Consider the following 18,714-nt stretch of genomic DNA (forward strand, 5'->3'; position numbering starts at 1 on the left):
ATTCAGTACGTTTCGGTGATTAATCTTTCTTAAATTAATGCACACAAACATATACTATTTTATCTACACGAAATCTACAGTGAACTAAGTCTTTCAAATCTATAAAAAAACTGATTTTTATATTCCCCCCCCCCCGACAAAAACTTTGTTAAGGGAGCAGCATTCATTTATCACAAAACAATTTTGTGTTCGCTGCTGATCATTTTTTTTCTTATTTTACTTCAAATCTAAAATGAACCGCAGAATTTATAATTCTTTCAGATATATCAGAGAAACAGTCTTCATATACTGTAAACAGTCGATTCCTCTTATAAGGAAGAGCAAAGCTTCATCGAAAATTCCTTCTATAGACACTTCACTTCACGCAGATGAAGGGTGATCTTTATTTGTGTAAAGATTGAAAAATCCCCCAAGCAACGAAAAAGGTATTCATCTCAAATTTTGTTCATTAACCATGATAAGGAAGAATTGTTCTTAGAAAAAATTAAGTATTTTCATGGGGATGAATCGCAAATTAAATCCGGAATAAAATAATCTATTTATTTTGAATCTTGAAAATTCTGAGCAGCATCATAAGCCACACAGTTTGATCTAAAATATTTTCTATGACCAAAGATTCTAAAATTTTCCGAGTTATCCAGACAAATACAGTATATTCAAAAATTGTATTTGTTGAATACAATTTTCCACTAAAAAAAATATTAACAAATTTTCAATTCATACGAATTTTCAACTAGTAACACAATAAAAGCAGCTTTGTAACAACCCATTCATAACATTTCAAATTAATCATTCTTAAATAAATGTGGATAAAAAGATATACCATTTTATCTACAAAATCTAACTATGAGCTAACTCTTAATTATTAATTAAAAATTAATTTTTGTATTTTCTCCGACAAAAATTAAGGGAAAGGAGCATTCAACTATCACAAAACAACTTTGTTCCCTTTGTGCTTGATCATTTTTTCCTTATTTTACTTCAACTTTAAAATGAACCGTAGAATTTATATTTTCTTTCAGATACAGTGTACTCTTGACTAGCCGGCTCGTGACTACCCGGCCTACTTAAACAACAATAATATATTAATGAATTACAGTAGTACCTTTTTTTCACATCTGAGTAACCATTTATCAATAAACAATAAAATAAATATAAATAATTATTATAAGAACTTAGACTACAATTTATATATTTGTGCTTTGTTAATTTTGGAAGTGCGTGCATTTATACAACAGCGTTTCCCAACTTTTTTGATAAACCCCCCCCCCCCCCTTCCATTAAGTGAAAGTCAAAGAACCACAGACTTCTTGTAGCGGAGGTGAATTTCCACACGATGCCTCCCATGAAATACAAAAGTTGTTGTGTTTTATAATATGCATGCCATAAAAAACGACATGTGTCCTTCATGCAATAATAGTGAATGAAATTATTTTGAAACAGTATAGTTCAGAAGTCCATAACAAACATTTATGAAGTACTCGCTTATACTTGGAGGTAGGTCAGAAAATATGAATAAGATCGGGTTTCGGTATAAAAAGGATGGGTTTTTGATGGTATGGTTGAAGGTAGGAAGTGAATATTTATAGAACTTCGTCCTATCCGGCTTTTCTGTTATCCGGCCCACCCTTCCACCACATTAAGCCGGATAGTCCAGAGTCTACTGTATTTTATATATAGAGGAAACTATATTCACATATACTATATACATTAAATATTCTTAAAACGAAGAGCAATGTTCCATTAAAATTTTTATTATATAGCGACTCCGCTGAACGCATATAAAATGTGTGAGTGCGTGCGCATATACGTGTTATCATAATCTCTCTCATCAATGAAATATATTTCATTCCAAATATTGTTCATTTGATCATTTTTTGTCGTACCACGGCCATTTTCTGCGCACGACGGTTAATTTTACTAGGACCTGCAATTTATTGTCAATCCCAAAAGACATTTGCTTTTCTTATACTCAAAGAGGAGTTAGCCAGTTAGCACGCTAACCCATTGGTGTGAGATTCCCTGCTGTAGAAATATTTTTTCTGTTCATCTCTTGAGTAGAAAAGAACTCTTCTTTTGAAAAAGATTATATTTTCATTGGAATAAAAGATCACAAATTCAATCCGGAATAAAATAACACATTTATCTAGAATCCTCTCGCAATTCTAAACAACATCACAAGTCACACTTTAATCTCAAATATGCTCTTTGATGTAAGATTCAAAAATTCTCCAAGAGTCATCGAAAAACTAATACAATATATTCAAAAATCGTGTTGAATGCATCGTTGTAACAACTATTCAGAACATCTCAAATTAATCTTTCTTAAATTAATGGACACAAAGGCGTTCCGTTTTATTTACCAAATCTGTACAGTGAACAAATTCTTTTGAGCTAATTAAAAACAAAATAAATAGAAAGATCGTCCATCTTGAAAATTCACTTACTTGAAACGTGTTTAATGAAGCATTCGAAAATGTCATATTGAAGAAAATTTTCGAGGAGGAATAAAAACATCGAGAGAGTTATACATCTCAAGCAATGGTATATTAATATTGATTGGAGTTTCCTCGAGAATCTGCTAGTGATTCCGATTTCAATTAAGAAACACGGACGATAAATGATAAGGAGAATTCTCTGAGAGAAATAGAATTTTAAAGAAAAAAAATAAATAAATTTAAAAAAAATTTAATAATAAAAGAATCTTGGAAGGTTTTTGAAGAAAAGAAATAACAGTTTGAAAAATGGCTTCGAAATAAAAGAGGGGAAAATTAATGGTTTTAATCTTTGAGTTTTAATTTTAACTTCTGTGGAAATAGTTTTATTTTATTATCTTTGTTTTTTTTTGAATTTGTGCAATAAAAATAAGGAATAAATATATTCTGATGTATAATGAATAGGAAAAAAAAAAATTGAATTACTAATGTTATCTCTAAGTATTTCCTCTATTGAGATTTAAATTTTTAAATAAAGATATATTCCTCGTTATATATACGCAAATATTATTTTTAATTAAAACAGCAGGTTCTAAGAACTGAGAAAAATAGTTTTCCTCATTAAATGATGGTTTCTGGAAGCTTTCGTGTGAAATAATGATGTAAATGTACATACATACATTAAAAGTTCGATTTTTATTTTGAATTCTATTGATTCTTGGTGTGTTTTGATTCCTCGTCTTAAAATTGTAGTGAAATAATTACTTTTGCGTGTAAAAAGTAGTTATCATTTATTTTTATACTTGTAAGGAAGGCTATGAGGTACTTTTTTTTTGGAAAAAATAAGAAATTTTCTTTCATGAGAATTGACGATGGTTTCGATTTTGTCCATTAAGTGCATTGTGAGCTCTTTCTCATAATGCGTCGGCTGCCTTATAACATAAATAATTTAGAATAGCTCAAGCTTTCCCTATCTGTAAATTAGAAGTTTTCGGACTCGAAATTTGAATGCATACAAACTCGGTTATAATTATAATGACGTTGAAGATTCCTCGAAGTTTTGTCGAAAATGCTTAACTAAAGTGTCGTTACAACGAAGATTGACGTTCTCAAGACTTTTCAAGTATAAAAAATATGATCAGATGCAATCAAATAAGGTGCGTGAAGTTGTTTTATGATGATGACCATATTTGATAGGAACATAAATATGCAGGCAATCGTCAATGTTGGTTGGCAAAATCACCAATTATTTCTTTTGAATATTTCTTGGCGAGAAATCCAGTGCTACAGGAAGTCTGATTCACAAATAAAAAGTGGTTTTTTTTTTCATATGCCAAATATGTAAGAGAGAGATTATTGTTCATATTCATAGTCATAACTGTCATAATTTGTCTTATTAATTATGGGAATCAATAAAGAACTGTTGTGCAACGCCCTTTGTCAAAAAAAAAACTACTAATTTCTTTCTGTACCAAAAAAAAAAAAAAATTATTTCGCTACCATAATATTTTTGCATACCGCATTCTTATAATATATCAAATCCATCAACTTTTAGGACTTTTTCGAGCTATTTGTGGTCTTATGTGGCACCCTGTATTTAACCCATAATAACACGTACGACATTTACGTATTAAAAATTGAAAACCTGAAATTTTTCATGATGCAGCGATTTTCGCTCAGGTTTCAGTCAGACATCAACAAAGTTCACGATAGTCGATTTCTTAACTTTTTGAATTGCATTTCAACCGTATTAAATACATCGGAAATCCGATGGAACGAAAAAAAAAATCGCTCGCTATAAACCCACAAGTTCACTGAAACGAATTTTGACTGGAAAAAAAAAACCAGATTCATATCCTGGATTCCAATGAAATATTCGAAAATAAAATTTCGTTCCGGTGGTCACAATTGTTTTATTACATTTATGCATTTCCACAAACTCGACCTCGGTCCCTCAACAGCGCGAGAGTTTGATTGATATGTTGAGCGAATTCAGCGGAAAAACACCTCCCCGCAGATAAATACGTCTCACATATTTTCATAACTCGCATTCTAGTGATTTTGCGGGAAGTTGAAATTTATAATAAAAATAAAAATGACATTTTCGTGAGACAGATAAGTAGGAAACTGCTCCCGTCAGCGCGTTAGTATGTATACAGTAGAATATGAAAAAAATAAAAAGAGTTATATAAAAGTCAGGGAAATTTTCAGATGTGTTAGAGGAAGAGACAGGATGGGAAAAATAATACTTTTTTTTTTCAATATGGGAGAGAGAATCTCGAAATTTCGAATTCCAAGCGAAATAAATATTACAGATACATTTACGAATTCTTTTTCCACTCCCATTCCTTAATCGTGCAGAAATTTTTTTTTACAAAAATGCAAAATGTAGAGAGAAATTACTTTTATGAGAGTTTTTTTTTTTAATCCTCTCTCATACGTGAAAAATCAGCGAGATATTCAAATGTTTGTAATATTATATGATGATACTGGCAGAAATATTTGATGCCTGGGTTTTCTCAACATTTGTCCAATTTTGACGTATCGTATAAGGAAGGAATCATTGCCTCTTTTATTGTTAAAGACCCATGGTAACACATTATACACATTCCAAGAATACGAGAATAGTTATTGATAAATGTATATTCACAGAATAAACATTTATCAAGAACTATTCTCGATTATGTGATTTATAACCTGTAATTCTTATTTATTTACCTCAGTCACCATTTTTCGATCATAAATTTTATACTTGTTTACTGGCTATGTGCATAATGGCACCTGCCCATGTATGCACATCTTGTTCAAGATCAATAAATGGTTAGGTTCCCCGGAGAGCACCCGAGTTCCCAGGGACAGTGCACTTATATCACCGAGTGCGACAGAGTCTGGTTGTGTGCATCGGTTCCTATCACTATCTGTAGAATGTGCCGTTTTTCTCGAATTTGCAACGGATTGTAGTTGGATTTATATTTCTTTACTGAAACCAATGATTGAGATTATAGATTATAGAGTATGATGATAATTATCACTCTAAGTATCACAATTATTTATAGTCAGAAAAATATAGAAACACTACACATATTTATCAAACATATATACAAATGCAGGGCCACAACAGGCAAAATTCCCAACGAGGTGACTGAGAAAAATATGCCCATAACAAATATGGACCAACATTTATGGTTGTCTTATGTCGTTAAAATATATATATTTTCTTGTAGGTGAATTACATTTCAAGCAAGTAGAGATCTGTATTTTCCATCATTGGTAATTTGGTGATTTTCAGCGATTCCAACAATACTTGAGAACTTTGATGACATTTAAAATTTTTTTTTGGCTAGAATTTTTTTTTAAACAAATTTAATTCCCCTTTGACAATTTATATATCTAAAATTATAAACTTTACTTCTCCTTGAATTTTTTTTATTGTCGTTAATTATCAAGTTTACTCGCATTTGACAATGTATAATAGTTGAGATGTGAAGCGTAAGGATCCAGATTTGCCGTATTTTAGGTGAAGTAATTATGGTGAGCTTTTTACTACTGCTACTATTTTACTGTAATATCTTTCGCGAGCCAAATGAAACCACTTCACTGGCCGCATATGACCGCGGGCCGAAGGTTGTATACCCCTGCTTCATAGTGCTTCATTAGTCAAATATAATTTTGTCTGGTATCAAAGAAAGAGGCGTTCTAAGATTGAAAGATTTTTGCATCCCCTAAGAACCAAAATCGCGGTGCTCTTGAAATCCCATTCAAGTGTGATAACTTATACACCCCAGAGCAGAGACTCAACTACATCTTTTCTTATTATAATACTCACAATAATGTGATGCGTTGAGTAGAGATACCATTAACTTAATTATAAGCCCCAGGTGGCAACAGTAGCGAGAGATGTTATCTTCTCCGCCCATCAAACAAACAGACTTTCTGTACATTAATGGTGGGATGTACAGGGTGTTTATAATTGAAGTTGCCGTGTACTCTGAGTAGTTATCCCCAAAAACTAACTCATCATTTGCAGCCAAATTTTCAGGATATCTTAATAAGGTGGAAGAGTTGATCCACTTTGCCCAAGAATATTGAGAAGACACCAACGAATAAGGCAAATACACAAAAAATAATAAAAGTCCTAATGCATTTCACCACCAATGGGTGTCGTCTTCAGAGGAAAAATTTAACAACTAGTCTCGCTGACCGAGTTTCCCACTTGGGTTGAATACCAAATCTTCACGCTCGGTCGCTCAGCGGAAGAAGTGTCTGTTCACTGTCTGTTCAAGTGAACAGACGTACTTCTTCCGCTGAGCAACCGAGCGTGAAGATTTGGTATTCAACCCAAGTGGGAAATTCGGTCAGCGAGACTAGTGGTTAAATTTTTCCTCTTAAGACGGCACCCATTGGTGGTGAAATGCATTAGGACTTTTATTATTTTTTGTGCATTTGCCTTATTCGTTGGTGTCTTCTCAATATCTTAATAAGACTATGGTAGAGAGATTTATGCAATCAATAGTTCCATTTTTGACTACCAATCAAAAATGGCGCTTTTTTATTGCGTTTTCCTTCTTTTTCCATAGTCCATATAGCGTATATACTAAGTTTCAATGGAATACGTCCACCAGGACGGGCGCTACATAGATATGAGTAGTTGCAGCACTTGTTCTGGTGGACGTATTCCATTGAAAATTGGCATGCAGTTTGAGAACCCTTGGTTATACGCTATATCGACCAGGGGGGGGGGAAGTAAAATGCAATAAAAAGGTGCCACTTTTTTCATCTGGTGGTCGAAAATTGAACTTTTCTTTTGTTCTCCGAAACTTTAGAAATGAATAGAAACAGGAAAAATAACCGAAATAAAAAAATGGTTTGCAGGGTTACCATCGCTATGTCACGGGAAGTATTTTAAGATAGGAAAAAACCAGCTGATAGACGGCGCTGTATGAGCGACTTCGGTGGAAATCTGCTAATGAGACGGTTATAAGAACTTGCGTTCCTAATCCACAATCAGTTCACCATTGTAAACCGTGTATGTGGACCCGCTGCACTGTGCCGTTGCAGGATTTGCGACTCACCAGCAATGTGTTATTCCCTGTTGTGGTGGTCATGTGGAACACTTACTGCTGTGATAAACGATTTGGAGCCATTCTGTTCGTTATTTGCGTATCTTTTCATTGACTTATGCACGTCAGCCCTACCTATCGGCCATTTTTGAGCTAATTTTTTCCCTCTTTTAAAAAAATTCCCGTGTCTTAGCGATGCTAACCCTGCAAGCCATTTTTCATTTCGATTATTTTTCCGGATTTTATGAATTTTTAAAGTTTCTACGGACTTTGACTTTTTACCCACCCTGTATATACATTAATAAATTGGTCCTTGGCTTTTCCTTACTGTGACGTTATTGAACTTGTTTAAATCTTTTTCATACCGTTCAGCACATGAGTAGAAATGCATGTACTGCAATCACTCTTAATGAAAATTTTATGTCCATTGTTCCACGACATTACAACTCAACGAGAACTTGTATACTTGTATGCATGTATACGAACTCACGTATACATGCATACATATGTGTGTGTGTGTGTGTGTGTGTGTGTGTGTGTGTGTGTATGTATATATATATATATATACAAAATATGTATTCATATCAGCAAGGAACCCGATACTGCTCTCCACTCTACTAGCCATTCTTTTGTTCGAAGAAGAGAACCATTCTTCCAGTCCATTTGAAACTGTTTGCTCAGTGATTAGGGGGGAATGGGGGATAAAGGACACGGGGAAATGAACAAACACAAGACCATTAAGTACACAGGGTACATGAAGAATGAATTAGAAGACATTAAGATGGGCTATAATGACCCCTGAGGGACAAAATACGATTTCTTATCCTTTCTATCTGATCTTTCAAAAATGCTACATGATAATATATATACAACGAATATACCTTTCTTCGGAGTTTAAACGAAAGAATGCTAGAGAGAGTGACCTGTGTGCAATTTAACTTATCCACATTCGACTGCTATTGAAAAAAGAATTTTTAATTGACCTCCATGAAGGTCATATTTAGAAGATAATCTCTTTTTGATTATGTAGAGCTACGCAATTATCAGAAACGAAGAATTTTTGAATAAACTGGGAAGAGAAAATCATAGAATTAGCAGAATATATTCAGCATGATTTTTAACCAATATCAGTCGTTCCATCCCATCACATAAATCTTTTTGAAAAAAAGATGTAGCTCGTGAAGCAGTGATACAGTTCGAACTCTCTAGGTTCAAATTCATCCATTCTAAATCAATCTCGATAATCATTATCTGAAAGCATGGAAATTTATCTAGCTGAATCGATTGATCGTTTATAGAACTTACGGATAATCACACCGTTGGTTTCAATTGATTTTTGTTTTTGTATTAATCGAATTAAATCAAAATCCATCTTGCCGATATAATCTTTTCCATTTACAGAGAAGGTTATTTATAAAAAAAGAGAGATTTTTTTATTGGAAATACAACGGATCAATCAATTCTTTTTCTCGCTTTGACAAAATTATTAGAAAAGAATGTGATGCACGAAATTCGGGTGGCGGGGGGTAGTTTTTCCTATTTACCATAGCGTACATTTTCAATATAATGCATAGCATCAATTGTAATTATCATGAATGAAAAAAAATTGAACGAACTAAGAAGGGAAAATTAGAAAGTTTAGGGATTAGGATTTTCAGCATATTTTTAACTATCGATCATAAATATTTCAATCGATTGATCATCAGATCAGATATATTTTTTGTAAAATAAGTCTAGTTTTTTTGAATGTTTTGATTGGTTTTTGATTCTTCTTTGCAAGCAGAAGGTCTGCGCATTATTTCACCCATTCATGTATATTTTTGTGGTCTACAAATTGCTTTTAACGTTTATTTATTTTTTTATTTTTTTTCCATTCCGCAAATTATTTCTCTTATCCATGTATGGTTTGTCGGGTTTTTTCCTTGCGAAAAAAAAACAATTTCTCATATTTTCTTCAGTTAATGAAATTTTTCTACTGATTTCACCTGTCCGCAGTTATACGAAACGTTGGAGAACACCGCTTTACTGCAACGATTGTATATTATAAACAGCAACAGAGGTTTAACTATATTGAAATGCATTAAATGAGGCGTTTAGAGCTAAAGAGTGGATTAAGTCCATAAATTATAGTTTTGAGATAACCAAGGTTAAAGTTTATTAACACTTGTTGAATCCTAAAGAGATTTAGGGGACAATTTTCTCTTTATTGTTGTAGTATGAAGACTAACTTAAATATCGGTCATAATTTGGAAATTCAAAAACAATAATTAAGGGGCAATTCAATTTAAAATCAGAATTTACTGGACTTGACCCACTTTAGCTCTAAACGCCTCAAATTTGAATAAAAAGTTTGTGGACAAAGATATTGTATCGACAAAGTAAAATTATAAAAGCCAGTTTTTCTAATGATTAATTATCGTTATTACTAATCGTTAATTAATTGTGACACAATAAAATCATTAACTAATTAATTTAAATAAAAGTGCAAACTATCCGTTTTAAAGTGCAAACTATCCGTTTATTTTATACGACAAATTATTCGAATTAATATACTTCCATGTATCAAATGCAAAGTATTCGAACTCAAGTGCATTTAATATATTATCTCCAATTATTTCCAGAGAAACAGTGAAAGTTATTCATAAAAATGAGGGATTTTTATTAGAAACACATGGATCAATCAATTCGTTTTCTCGCTCTGACGAACTCGCGTTATTTTATAAAAGAATGTCGTGCACGAAATTAGGAAATTGGTAAATTTTTCTTATTTCGAATAATGTTGATTTTCCATTGCAACCCATAGCATCAATCGCATGTTTGTTTCCTCACGTACTGTTGCATAGTAATTGTAGAAAAAAATTGGTTTTTTTTATGAGTAAAAAAAATTTCTCGTTAAATGATCCATTAAGTTGAGCGCGACATTCGGGAGCCACGTATGACAAATAACGATTTTTCCAGAAATTTTCCGCGCTGCTTTTAGTGTGATTAATCGTTCGTTGTAACTGAAACAATAGGAAGTCATACGTAAATACAGGGAAAAACTTAAACTGCATGACTAAATTAATCAAGGGTAAAAATTCCGCGAGTAATAGTTTAAAGAAAAAAGCATTACCAAATCCCTGTAAAAATCTCCTGTAATTATTGTAAAATATGCAATTGTGTATTTGTTGAAATTTAATTTGATAAGGCATTTTTATCTACAAGTGTATAACTATTTTAATTTCGTAATCTCGAATTCGAAAATTTTCATTTTCATCTTACAAAAATTCGTATCATGATATACGAAAACAGTCAGAAATTTTCTGCAATTATCGTGATTTGTTTCGGAAGTTTTCCTTATATTGACAGATATTCGTCTAAAAAATTATTTCTGTCTAGATTGGAAAGTTTCCATTTTATTATTATTTCGAATTCAATTTCAATGAGATCATATTGATGGAGGAGATGTAAAATTACATAAAATGTCATAAATCTTATAACATTCTCCTGATATTTTAACTTAGAAAGAAGAAAAAAATATATATATGCATACTATACCATGTTAAATATTTCGTATCCTTATTATTTAAAATCGAAATGATTGAAATAATTTATATTAGAAAATTGAATGAATTCAGTAACGAAATAGGGAAAAATTATAGTGATATAGAAGAATTTAATAAAATTGAAGTGAATTTGTAATAAAACTGAAATATTTATAATTTTTGAAATAAATTTGTATATTAATTTATGCATACAAATTTTCTAATAAACTTTTAATAATAAACAAATGGAATTGTGTGAAATAGTTCGCAAATTAAATTTAAATAATTCACAAATAAAATCGAAATAATTACTAATAATAATTACATTATTTTTATTCAAAAATATAAAATTGAAATAATTCAGGAACAAAATGAAAATAAATTCAATTATAATAAAATAAAAATTAATTTATAAGTAATTTGATAAAATGATTCAGATTAAGTATTTTTCAATTCATAATTTCAATTGCGTAACATTGAAGGAATTTTTATTTCCCGAATTTTTTTTTATAATTTTTTTTCAATTTACGATTATAAGAAAAAAGTTTTTGTTAAGTTTTATTGAAAGCCAATAAAAATCAAACATCTTCATGCAGATATACTATGTGTATCAGTTTATCTCCAATCAAATTCAAAAAAATTTATAATCATAGAAATTATATATTAATATAATTAAATATTAATATAATTAAATGTAATTATATATTAATCTCTATATTCTGATATATTACATATAAAAGAAATGTCTACCATATTTCTGGTTATAAAATAAAATATCATACGATGGAAACCTGTTGATATAAAGATATATTTTTGTAATAAATAATGGCAGTTTCTCAGTTTCTTTAACCACACCACAAAGTGTGTTTAAAAAAGAATCACGAAAACAGTACAAAATCTTATATTTGACTCAATTTCTAGTTCCAAATTTTTTTTCTATGTTCATCCAAGGAAACTCTACGATTTATTTGATTAAGAGAAAAATATTTATCACCATCTATATGAAATCATGCTTTTTTTTCTGAGAGTTTTCCTGTCATCCATCAAAAATTATCCTTCGCGAGACATTCATCTTCATCAAGCACATGCAACAAATGAACATTCATCTAATTTACCTCAGCCTTTTCAGCTTGTGGTTGAACTGATATCCTTTGTTTGGCATTATTCGCCTGTTGGTCGTCAGACGTAGTCGCTACACCCGCGGAACTAGACGGTTGTTCATTTTGTTCACTAGACATTTTTTTTTTGACAACTTCACGGGAATTTATTTCTCACTTTCTTCAATAAAATAATAAACAACAACAACAGCAGCGAGGAACAAGTTGTTGCGCGGCGAACACACACACACTCGTTCCCCTTGCGCCTTAAAACTATTTCCCGGACGTCGACCGGCAACCGGTGGCGGGATACACAAACGAATAATAATAAAGAAAAACTGAAATGAAATGAAATAAGGAGATAAAACTCTAGAGAGAGATAGAGAGAGAGAAAAGTAAGTGATCTCTGAAGATCTCCAAGAGCGTAAAAAGGCGTCGTCGTCTTTGAACGCACGCAGGGTAACTAGTGACAAGTAGACGCCTGTAACAGAGAACAGGGGCGTCTTCTGTCGGCGGGATGCCCAAACCAACACAAGAGGATGGATGAGAGAGAGATGATGCTTCCTTCTGGTTTCCATAGATGCTGTTCCGAGACGCGTGTGTGTGTGTTGCGTCTGGTGTGCGTGTGGAGGAAAGAAACTCTTGGATGCAACAAGAAGAAATTGCACAAAGAAAAGGACATAGAAAATTGTCTCGAGACACGTCTTTTTTTTTGTTTCTTTTCCCGGTTCACGCGGAAACAAAGACTAAAGGGAAGAAAAAAAATATATTTTGTAACTTGTGACATCTTTAGGGAGCGGTTAGAATGTCTCTCCAGGATAATATATATTTTTAAAACTTTTGTTGGACAGAATTGTTTCCTCTTTAAACTTAACAGATATATTATGATACGGACCAGTGTTATCCAAAAATATAATTTTGAAGAGTAATTTCACTCCTCTCTCCTTAACTTTAAGTGATGTTGTTGCAAAAGACGGTTGTTTTTTTGTTATTTGTCTGTCAGTGAGAAATAACTATTAAAAAAAAATTACTTAAAATTTGGAGGAGTATTTTCACTCCCCAATGAAATTCGGAGGATTGAAATTGAATTTTGATGCATGAATCACGCATCTAGACGCGTGTTGGCAAATACTCATACTGACATTCCTTATCGTTATGTTCTTTTTGGTCCGTAGGATTTCCTGCCTGTCAACGAAACATTTTGCGCCCAATTCATAATTTTATATTCAACAAATAAAATACAGTCTATACACAGTATTGGATTTTATTTCTTCTTTGCGGTCAAAAGCTCTGCGAATTATTTCTCGCATTTATGTATTTTTTGCACAGGTCCGCAAATTATTTCTTTCATTCATTTCATTTGTTTTCTGCCGGACCACAAATTATCTCTCCTATTTATGTATTTTTTTGTTTTCTTACCCACAAATTATTCATTCTATTTATTTTTTTAGGGAATCTGCCAAATCTTTCTAATCATTTATTTTTGGTGGGTCAGCAAATTATTTTCCCTTATTTATGTATTTTTTGCTCGGGTACGGAAACTATTTCGCATGTTCCTACTGGTCCGTAAAATTGTTCAACTGATTTCACCTGTCCGCAGTTGTAAAAAGGTTGAAGAACACTGCCTTACTGCAATGATAGTATATCGTACAACAGCAACAGGTTAATAACGTTCAAATGTAATCAAATTGAGTAACTATTTTGTGGATGATTTGGTTGAAGATTGTATTGACTAACAAAAATTACAAAAACATTTTTATATAAATTCTTACACACAATATTCGTGTAGTATGGAGTTAGAGTTTTCACAAAATTTCAAGGTAGCATATTATATGTACCGTATGTGTGTGTATATATATATGTAAGTATGTATGTGTATATTTTCACATATATATGTATGTATGTGTGTATATATATGCCTATATTCGAGCAGAAATATAACCTAGTTGAGTGAATTGAAAAAAAATTTACAAGTTCTCAAATATCAAACCAATATCAACGCGCCAAAGGGAAGCTGGAATATATAGTGTGATAAAAAATATAATAAAGGGGGAAGATTTAAAAAAAAAACCAACTTAGCGTTATGCTAAAAGCATTCAACAGTTAAAAAAATCGAAGATGAATATTTCAAATTGAAAAAAAAATTGACGAAATCGTTGAGCTGTATATATGAAGCTATCTCTGGGCTCGTCATCAGTATGAAACGCCCAAAGAATAACCAAAAAATATGCAAACGTTTCTGAGAGTACATGGGTCTTAAGCCTAAAATAATGTACTAGTTCCCCAACGTTTGCAATGAGTAGAGCCCCTTATGCGCCCCTGACGTCTGTGATCCCACCAATATGCGTTAAGATTCAGAGGGGCAAAATTTTGATGACAAGGGGGAGGGGGTCAGAGTTTTCCTGACTTCTGCTGACAAGGAAAGAGAGGGGGTCAAAAATGATTAAAAATTTGCTGACGTAATACTTGAACGCCTCCTATAATAATCTCGAAACTATAATAAATGACAAAAAATGAAAAATTCGAAAGGAAAAAAAAGTGTCTCATGAAAGAGCAAAAGAAAGGATAAAATTATATTAACTCTTCATTTAAATTAATGTTAAAAAACAAAACGGTTATTCATATAAAATTCGTTTTTTTTAACTTATTAGCGATGGCAAAATTAATTTTGATTCAGAAATTAATATTGAGTTTTGGTGCAAAAAATAATAAATGTAAATTTTGGAAAATGTTGTTATATTTATAAATACATTTATTAATTTAGATTTCACATAAAGTATTTTCAAATAATCTTAAAATTTCAATATAATATTGAATAAATTCAATTATAATTTGTTTTCCAATCACAAAAATAAATGTTCCATAATTAAATGATTGAAAATACCAGCTGAGATGGAGAAAGAATCCATCCAATAAATATACAACTAATGAAAAAATGGAATGGAAATATTTTCAAAATTGAAGGATTCCGTATCATTATGAAAGATACTTTCAATCACTTGTAGAGAATGATTTAAGGATTTTTGAAAGGATTCCTATTGAAAATTTGCACTGAATAAATTAATAGAGAGACTAGAAACATCGAGTTTTTTTGTACTAGACGAGAAGGTAAGATGATGAAAAGACGTTCTGTTTTAGGAAAAACAACCTCAATATACATTAAAAAATAGTTTGTCTATATTGCAATAATAAATGTATTGCTTTTTTTGTACATGCATTCATTCATATATATGTATATATTCATTGTTCTTTGGACCGTGATAAGGCTGTTTGGTCTGCTGGTAGTGGCAAGAATATATTTCAAATTTTTTCACCATGAAATTTAATTTGAATTTTACATAAAATATTTTCAAAATGATCTTAAAATGTCCATATAATACTGAATACATTCAACGATAATTTGTATTCCCAGCTGCAGAAATGAATGTTTCATAATTAAATGATTGAAAATACCAATCAATATAGGAAAATGATCGAGTCAATAAATATACAGTGAAACCTCGATACAACGATACTCTGCAGACCGAGGAAAAATGTCGTTGTAGAAAGATTCTTGTTATATTACATTTTCGTCCCATTTCGTCAAATTTATACTGTTGTTGTCATCTTTTCTAAATCGGCATTGTTATTTAGAAAATACGCTTTCATGTGTTTATTCGCCACAAAAATTGTAACTGATCAGTTGAATAATAAAATTCATTTACTGCATTGCCCTTGTGAAGTTGTTTATCGCATTACACAGTCATGGCATACACAGAAAGTAGCGAAATCAATAACTTCATTAGCGCTTTCGGTGATCCTGTGGTGCAAAATACCTACGTGATAAGACGCATTCAGAAGAACGAAAACAAACCGCCTGGCAGTCGAGTGGTTAGGGAACTAGCTTCTCACTGTACAGGTCTGGGTTCGGTCATGGATGTTTACTACCACTTACAAATTCCTTGGACGGATCATGCTAATCCCTTGGGAATACGTGAGGATCACGTTATTAAAAAAAAAAAAAAGTAACGAAGTTAAAATCGAATTCAAAACGATTTTGAGCAAATTATTAAAAAATGCTGTTGCAGCGGTTTCAGAAAAAAGATCCCAAAAATACCGTTGTAGAGGGGGAATTTATCGTAGTGAAGGATATCATTGTATCGAGGAGAGTTTAACATTAGACATTGATCAATTCCAAACAAGATTTGAAAAAAAATATCTTTGCAAAGGGATTTGGGGCCGTTCAAGTATTACGTAAGCAAATTTTTAGCCATTTTTGACCCCCCCCCCCCGTCAGTAAAATTTCGTCATCAGCTCTGCCCCTCTGAATCCTAACTCATATTTTCATAAAGGGTGGTCGATGACGTAAGCATTATCCAAACCCCCCCCCCACCCATCGCTGATGACGTAATACTTGAATGACCCCTTTAACGTTTTATCAAGCATCACTGTAGCGACTGTATAACTAATGAAAAAATAGAATGAAAATATCATTTATTTTATAAATTGGAACATTCCATGATGTTATAAAATATGCTTGTAACCACTTGTAAAGCATATTTTAAGAGATTTTTGAAAGGATTGCTATTGAAAAGTCGAGCTGAATAAATGATTAGTAAAACTGGAAACATCGAATTTTTTTCCCCAATAGATAAGGAGACAAGATGAAGAAAAGACGTTCTGTTTTGGAAGACAACCCCAATATATTGGAAAATAGTTTGTCTCGTTCTTTTCTTCTATCTCTTAAGAGAATATATATGCATTGCTTTTTTCTTCGGACCGTGATAAGGCTATTTGATCTGCTGATAGGGGCAACAATATATTTTGTCTTTTTTTTTTTTTTCACCACCCTGTTACTATAGAAGAGTTTCCTTTTGTTATACGCTCTACGAGCCTTCAATGTTTTATCAGCGGTTCTTCCATAAACAGTGCGAAACGTGACGATACACCAGGAAAACTAACTAGAATAGGGATTCCCAAAACAAGTGAAGGATATAAAAATAAAAATAAAAATACCTATAAGTTTTCTTTTCTTAGTGGGACGAAAAAAAAATTGTAGTCACTCTGTTGCCATCAAGGAATCGATTGAACGAGTCGAGGACAGAATAAGTCAATGATATTAAGGGGACGTTTTTGTTTGTCTTTTTTTTTTCGGACAATTTGTTCTGACTTATCGATGATGCATAAGAGGAAAAGTTACGTTACGGGAAAGATAAGTATCGCCAATCGAAGTGATGGTCTATGGTTATACATGTGGTGAAATAAACTGCGTGGATAAGTACTGTATATATTTAAACTTTCTAATGAAATAGTTCTATAATGTACCGCTTTCTAATAAATGAAAATACATATATTTTTTAGCTTTCACATTGTGTCGCGCCATTATCTTTATGTGGTATAATATCGATATATGCTATTTTATAAACACTCATTGCCGAAACTATTCTCAGGCATGTGACTATTTAAAAAAATATATTTGTCATACATATATATATGAAATTGATTTTCTTTTTGTGTGATTGTATGCTGTGTGTACCAAACAGAACCTAACTTGAATGATAGGCTGCTTTAAAAGTTTTTCAGGTCTGGGTAAATGCCCGAAATGGTCGGAAATGCCAAGCAACAATGGTTCGTGAGCTTTAACAGTGACTTTTGGAATGTTTACGTTGGTTACCGTGGTTCCAAAACAATGCGTATCGGGCATCTTTATCCCTTGACAATGATCTGTAACTGCTTCAATGCTCCCTGTATATGGAGAAAATCTAAGCGGCACCGGGTATTTTTGCTAGTAAGAAAATATTTTTGTAAGCATTGATTATTGACAACTCTTTGACAAGATTGCAGCAAATAATGTGTGTTGCTGTTCTTTTTTTATTTATATTTTTTTCAAAAATGATCTACCCTACGATAATTTTTCCAGTTACGTTTCACTAAAGAACAATTTTATGAACAATTCGCCGGCCCTCACAGATTTTAGAACAACGATGTTTCTTGAACAAAGATTCAGTCAACACGACTTTTCGAACAATGCTTCAGCCCAGGACTTAACAAATCCCAGGTGATTAAAAAATTGGTAACGACTCCTGAAATTTTCTGTTTTCATCACTGAATTGGGATCTGGTGGACAACGAAAAATGTTCATATTTGTGTTACCATTAACCTTTAAGTCCTATTCTAGATTTTTCAAGGCCAAAATGTTTCATTATTTTTCTCCTATTTTATGGGCGCGAAGTTCCATTCACTCTCATTCTGACTTACCACTTTTAGCTGATGATTTCTTCATTCTTTTCTTCAGTTTGAGAATGAAAAATAGAAGGGTTTAGCCGAATAATGGCCCATGTTACAATTTAAACGAAATATAGTTATTGACTAAACGACGTACTATGTAGATTCAAGTTCCTGCAGAAACCAACAGATTTAGTTTCTATGGCACTTTACATAGCTGCAATCCTGGCAAAAAAAGGTATTTCCCTAACTCAGCGATGATTGTGTACCCTCTAAAGTTTGGAAAAATCACATAGACTGTTATTTGGTCAAAATCTTCAATAACAAATTTTATTTATTTCAAAGACATAAATTAATGGTGCTTTTACTGCCTTCCTAAAAGTTTTAAACCAAA

The 18,714-nt window shown here is 32.1% G+C and overlaps 1 protein-coding gene across 3 annotated transcripts in view; it reads right to left on the minus strand.

Moving 5' to 3' along the window:
* Positions 1-18,714, minus strand: part of LOC149082608 (inactive dipeptidyl peptidase 10-like) — a 528,870-nt gene that overhangs the window by 196,883 nt on the left and 313,273 nt on the right. The window contains exon 1 of one of the 3 annotated variants that reach the window (XM_089235873.1): positions 12,135-12,661. The exons of the other annotated variants lie outside the window; for them this stretch is intronic. Within the exon in view, the coding sequence (XP_089091999.1) occupies positions 12,135-12,257 (123 nt within the window). The 5' untranslated portion in view covers positions 12,258-12,661. Of the gene's footprint in view, positions 1-12,134; positions 12,662-18,714 lie in introns of those variants that run through there. 3 annotated transcript variants of the gene reach the window in all.

The sequence above is a fragment of the Pholcus phalangioides genome, unplaced genomic scaffold (genome assembly GCF_987345545.1).
Source record: "Pholcus phalangioides strain wild (caught in Gottingen) unplaced genomic scaffold, Ppha-v1.0 ptg000009l_1, whole genome shotgun sequence".
In the NCBI taxonomy this organism is placed as follows: domain Eukaryota; kingdom Metazoa; phylum Arthropoda; class Arachnida; order Araneae; family Pholcidae; genus Pholcus; species Pholcus phalangioides.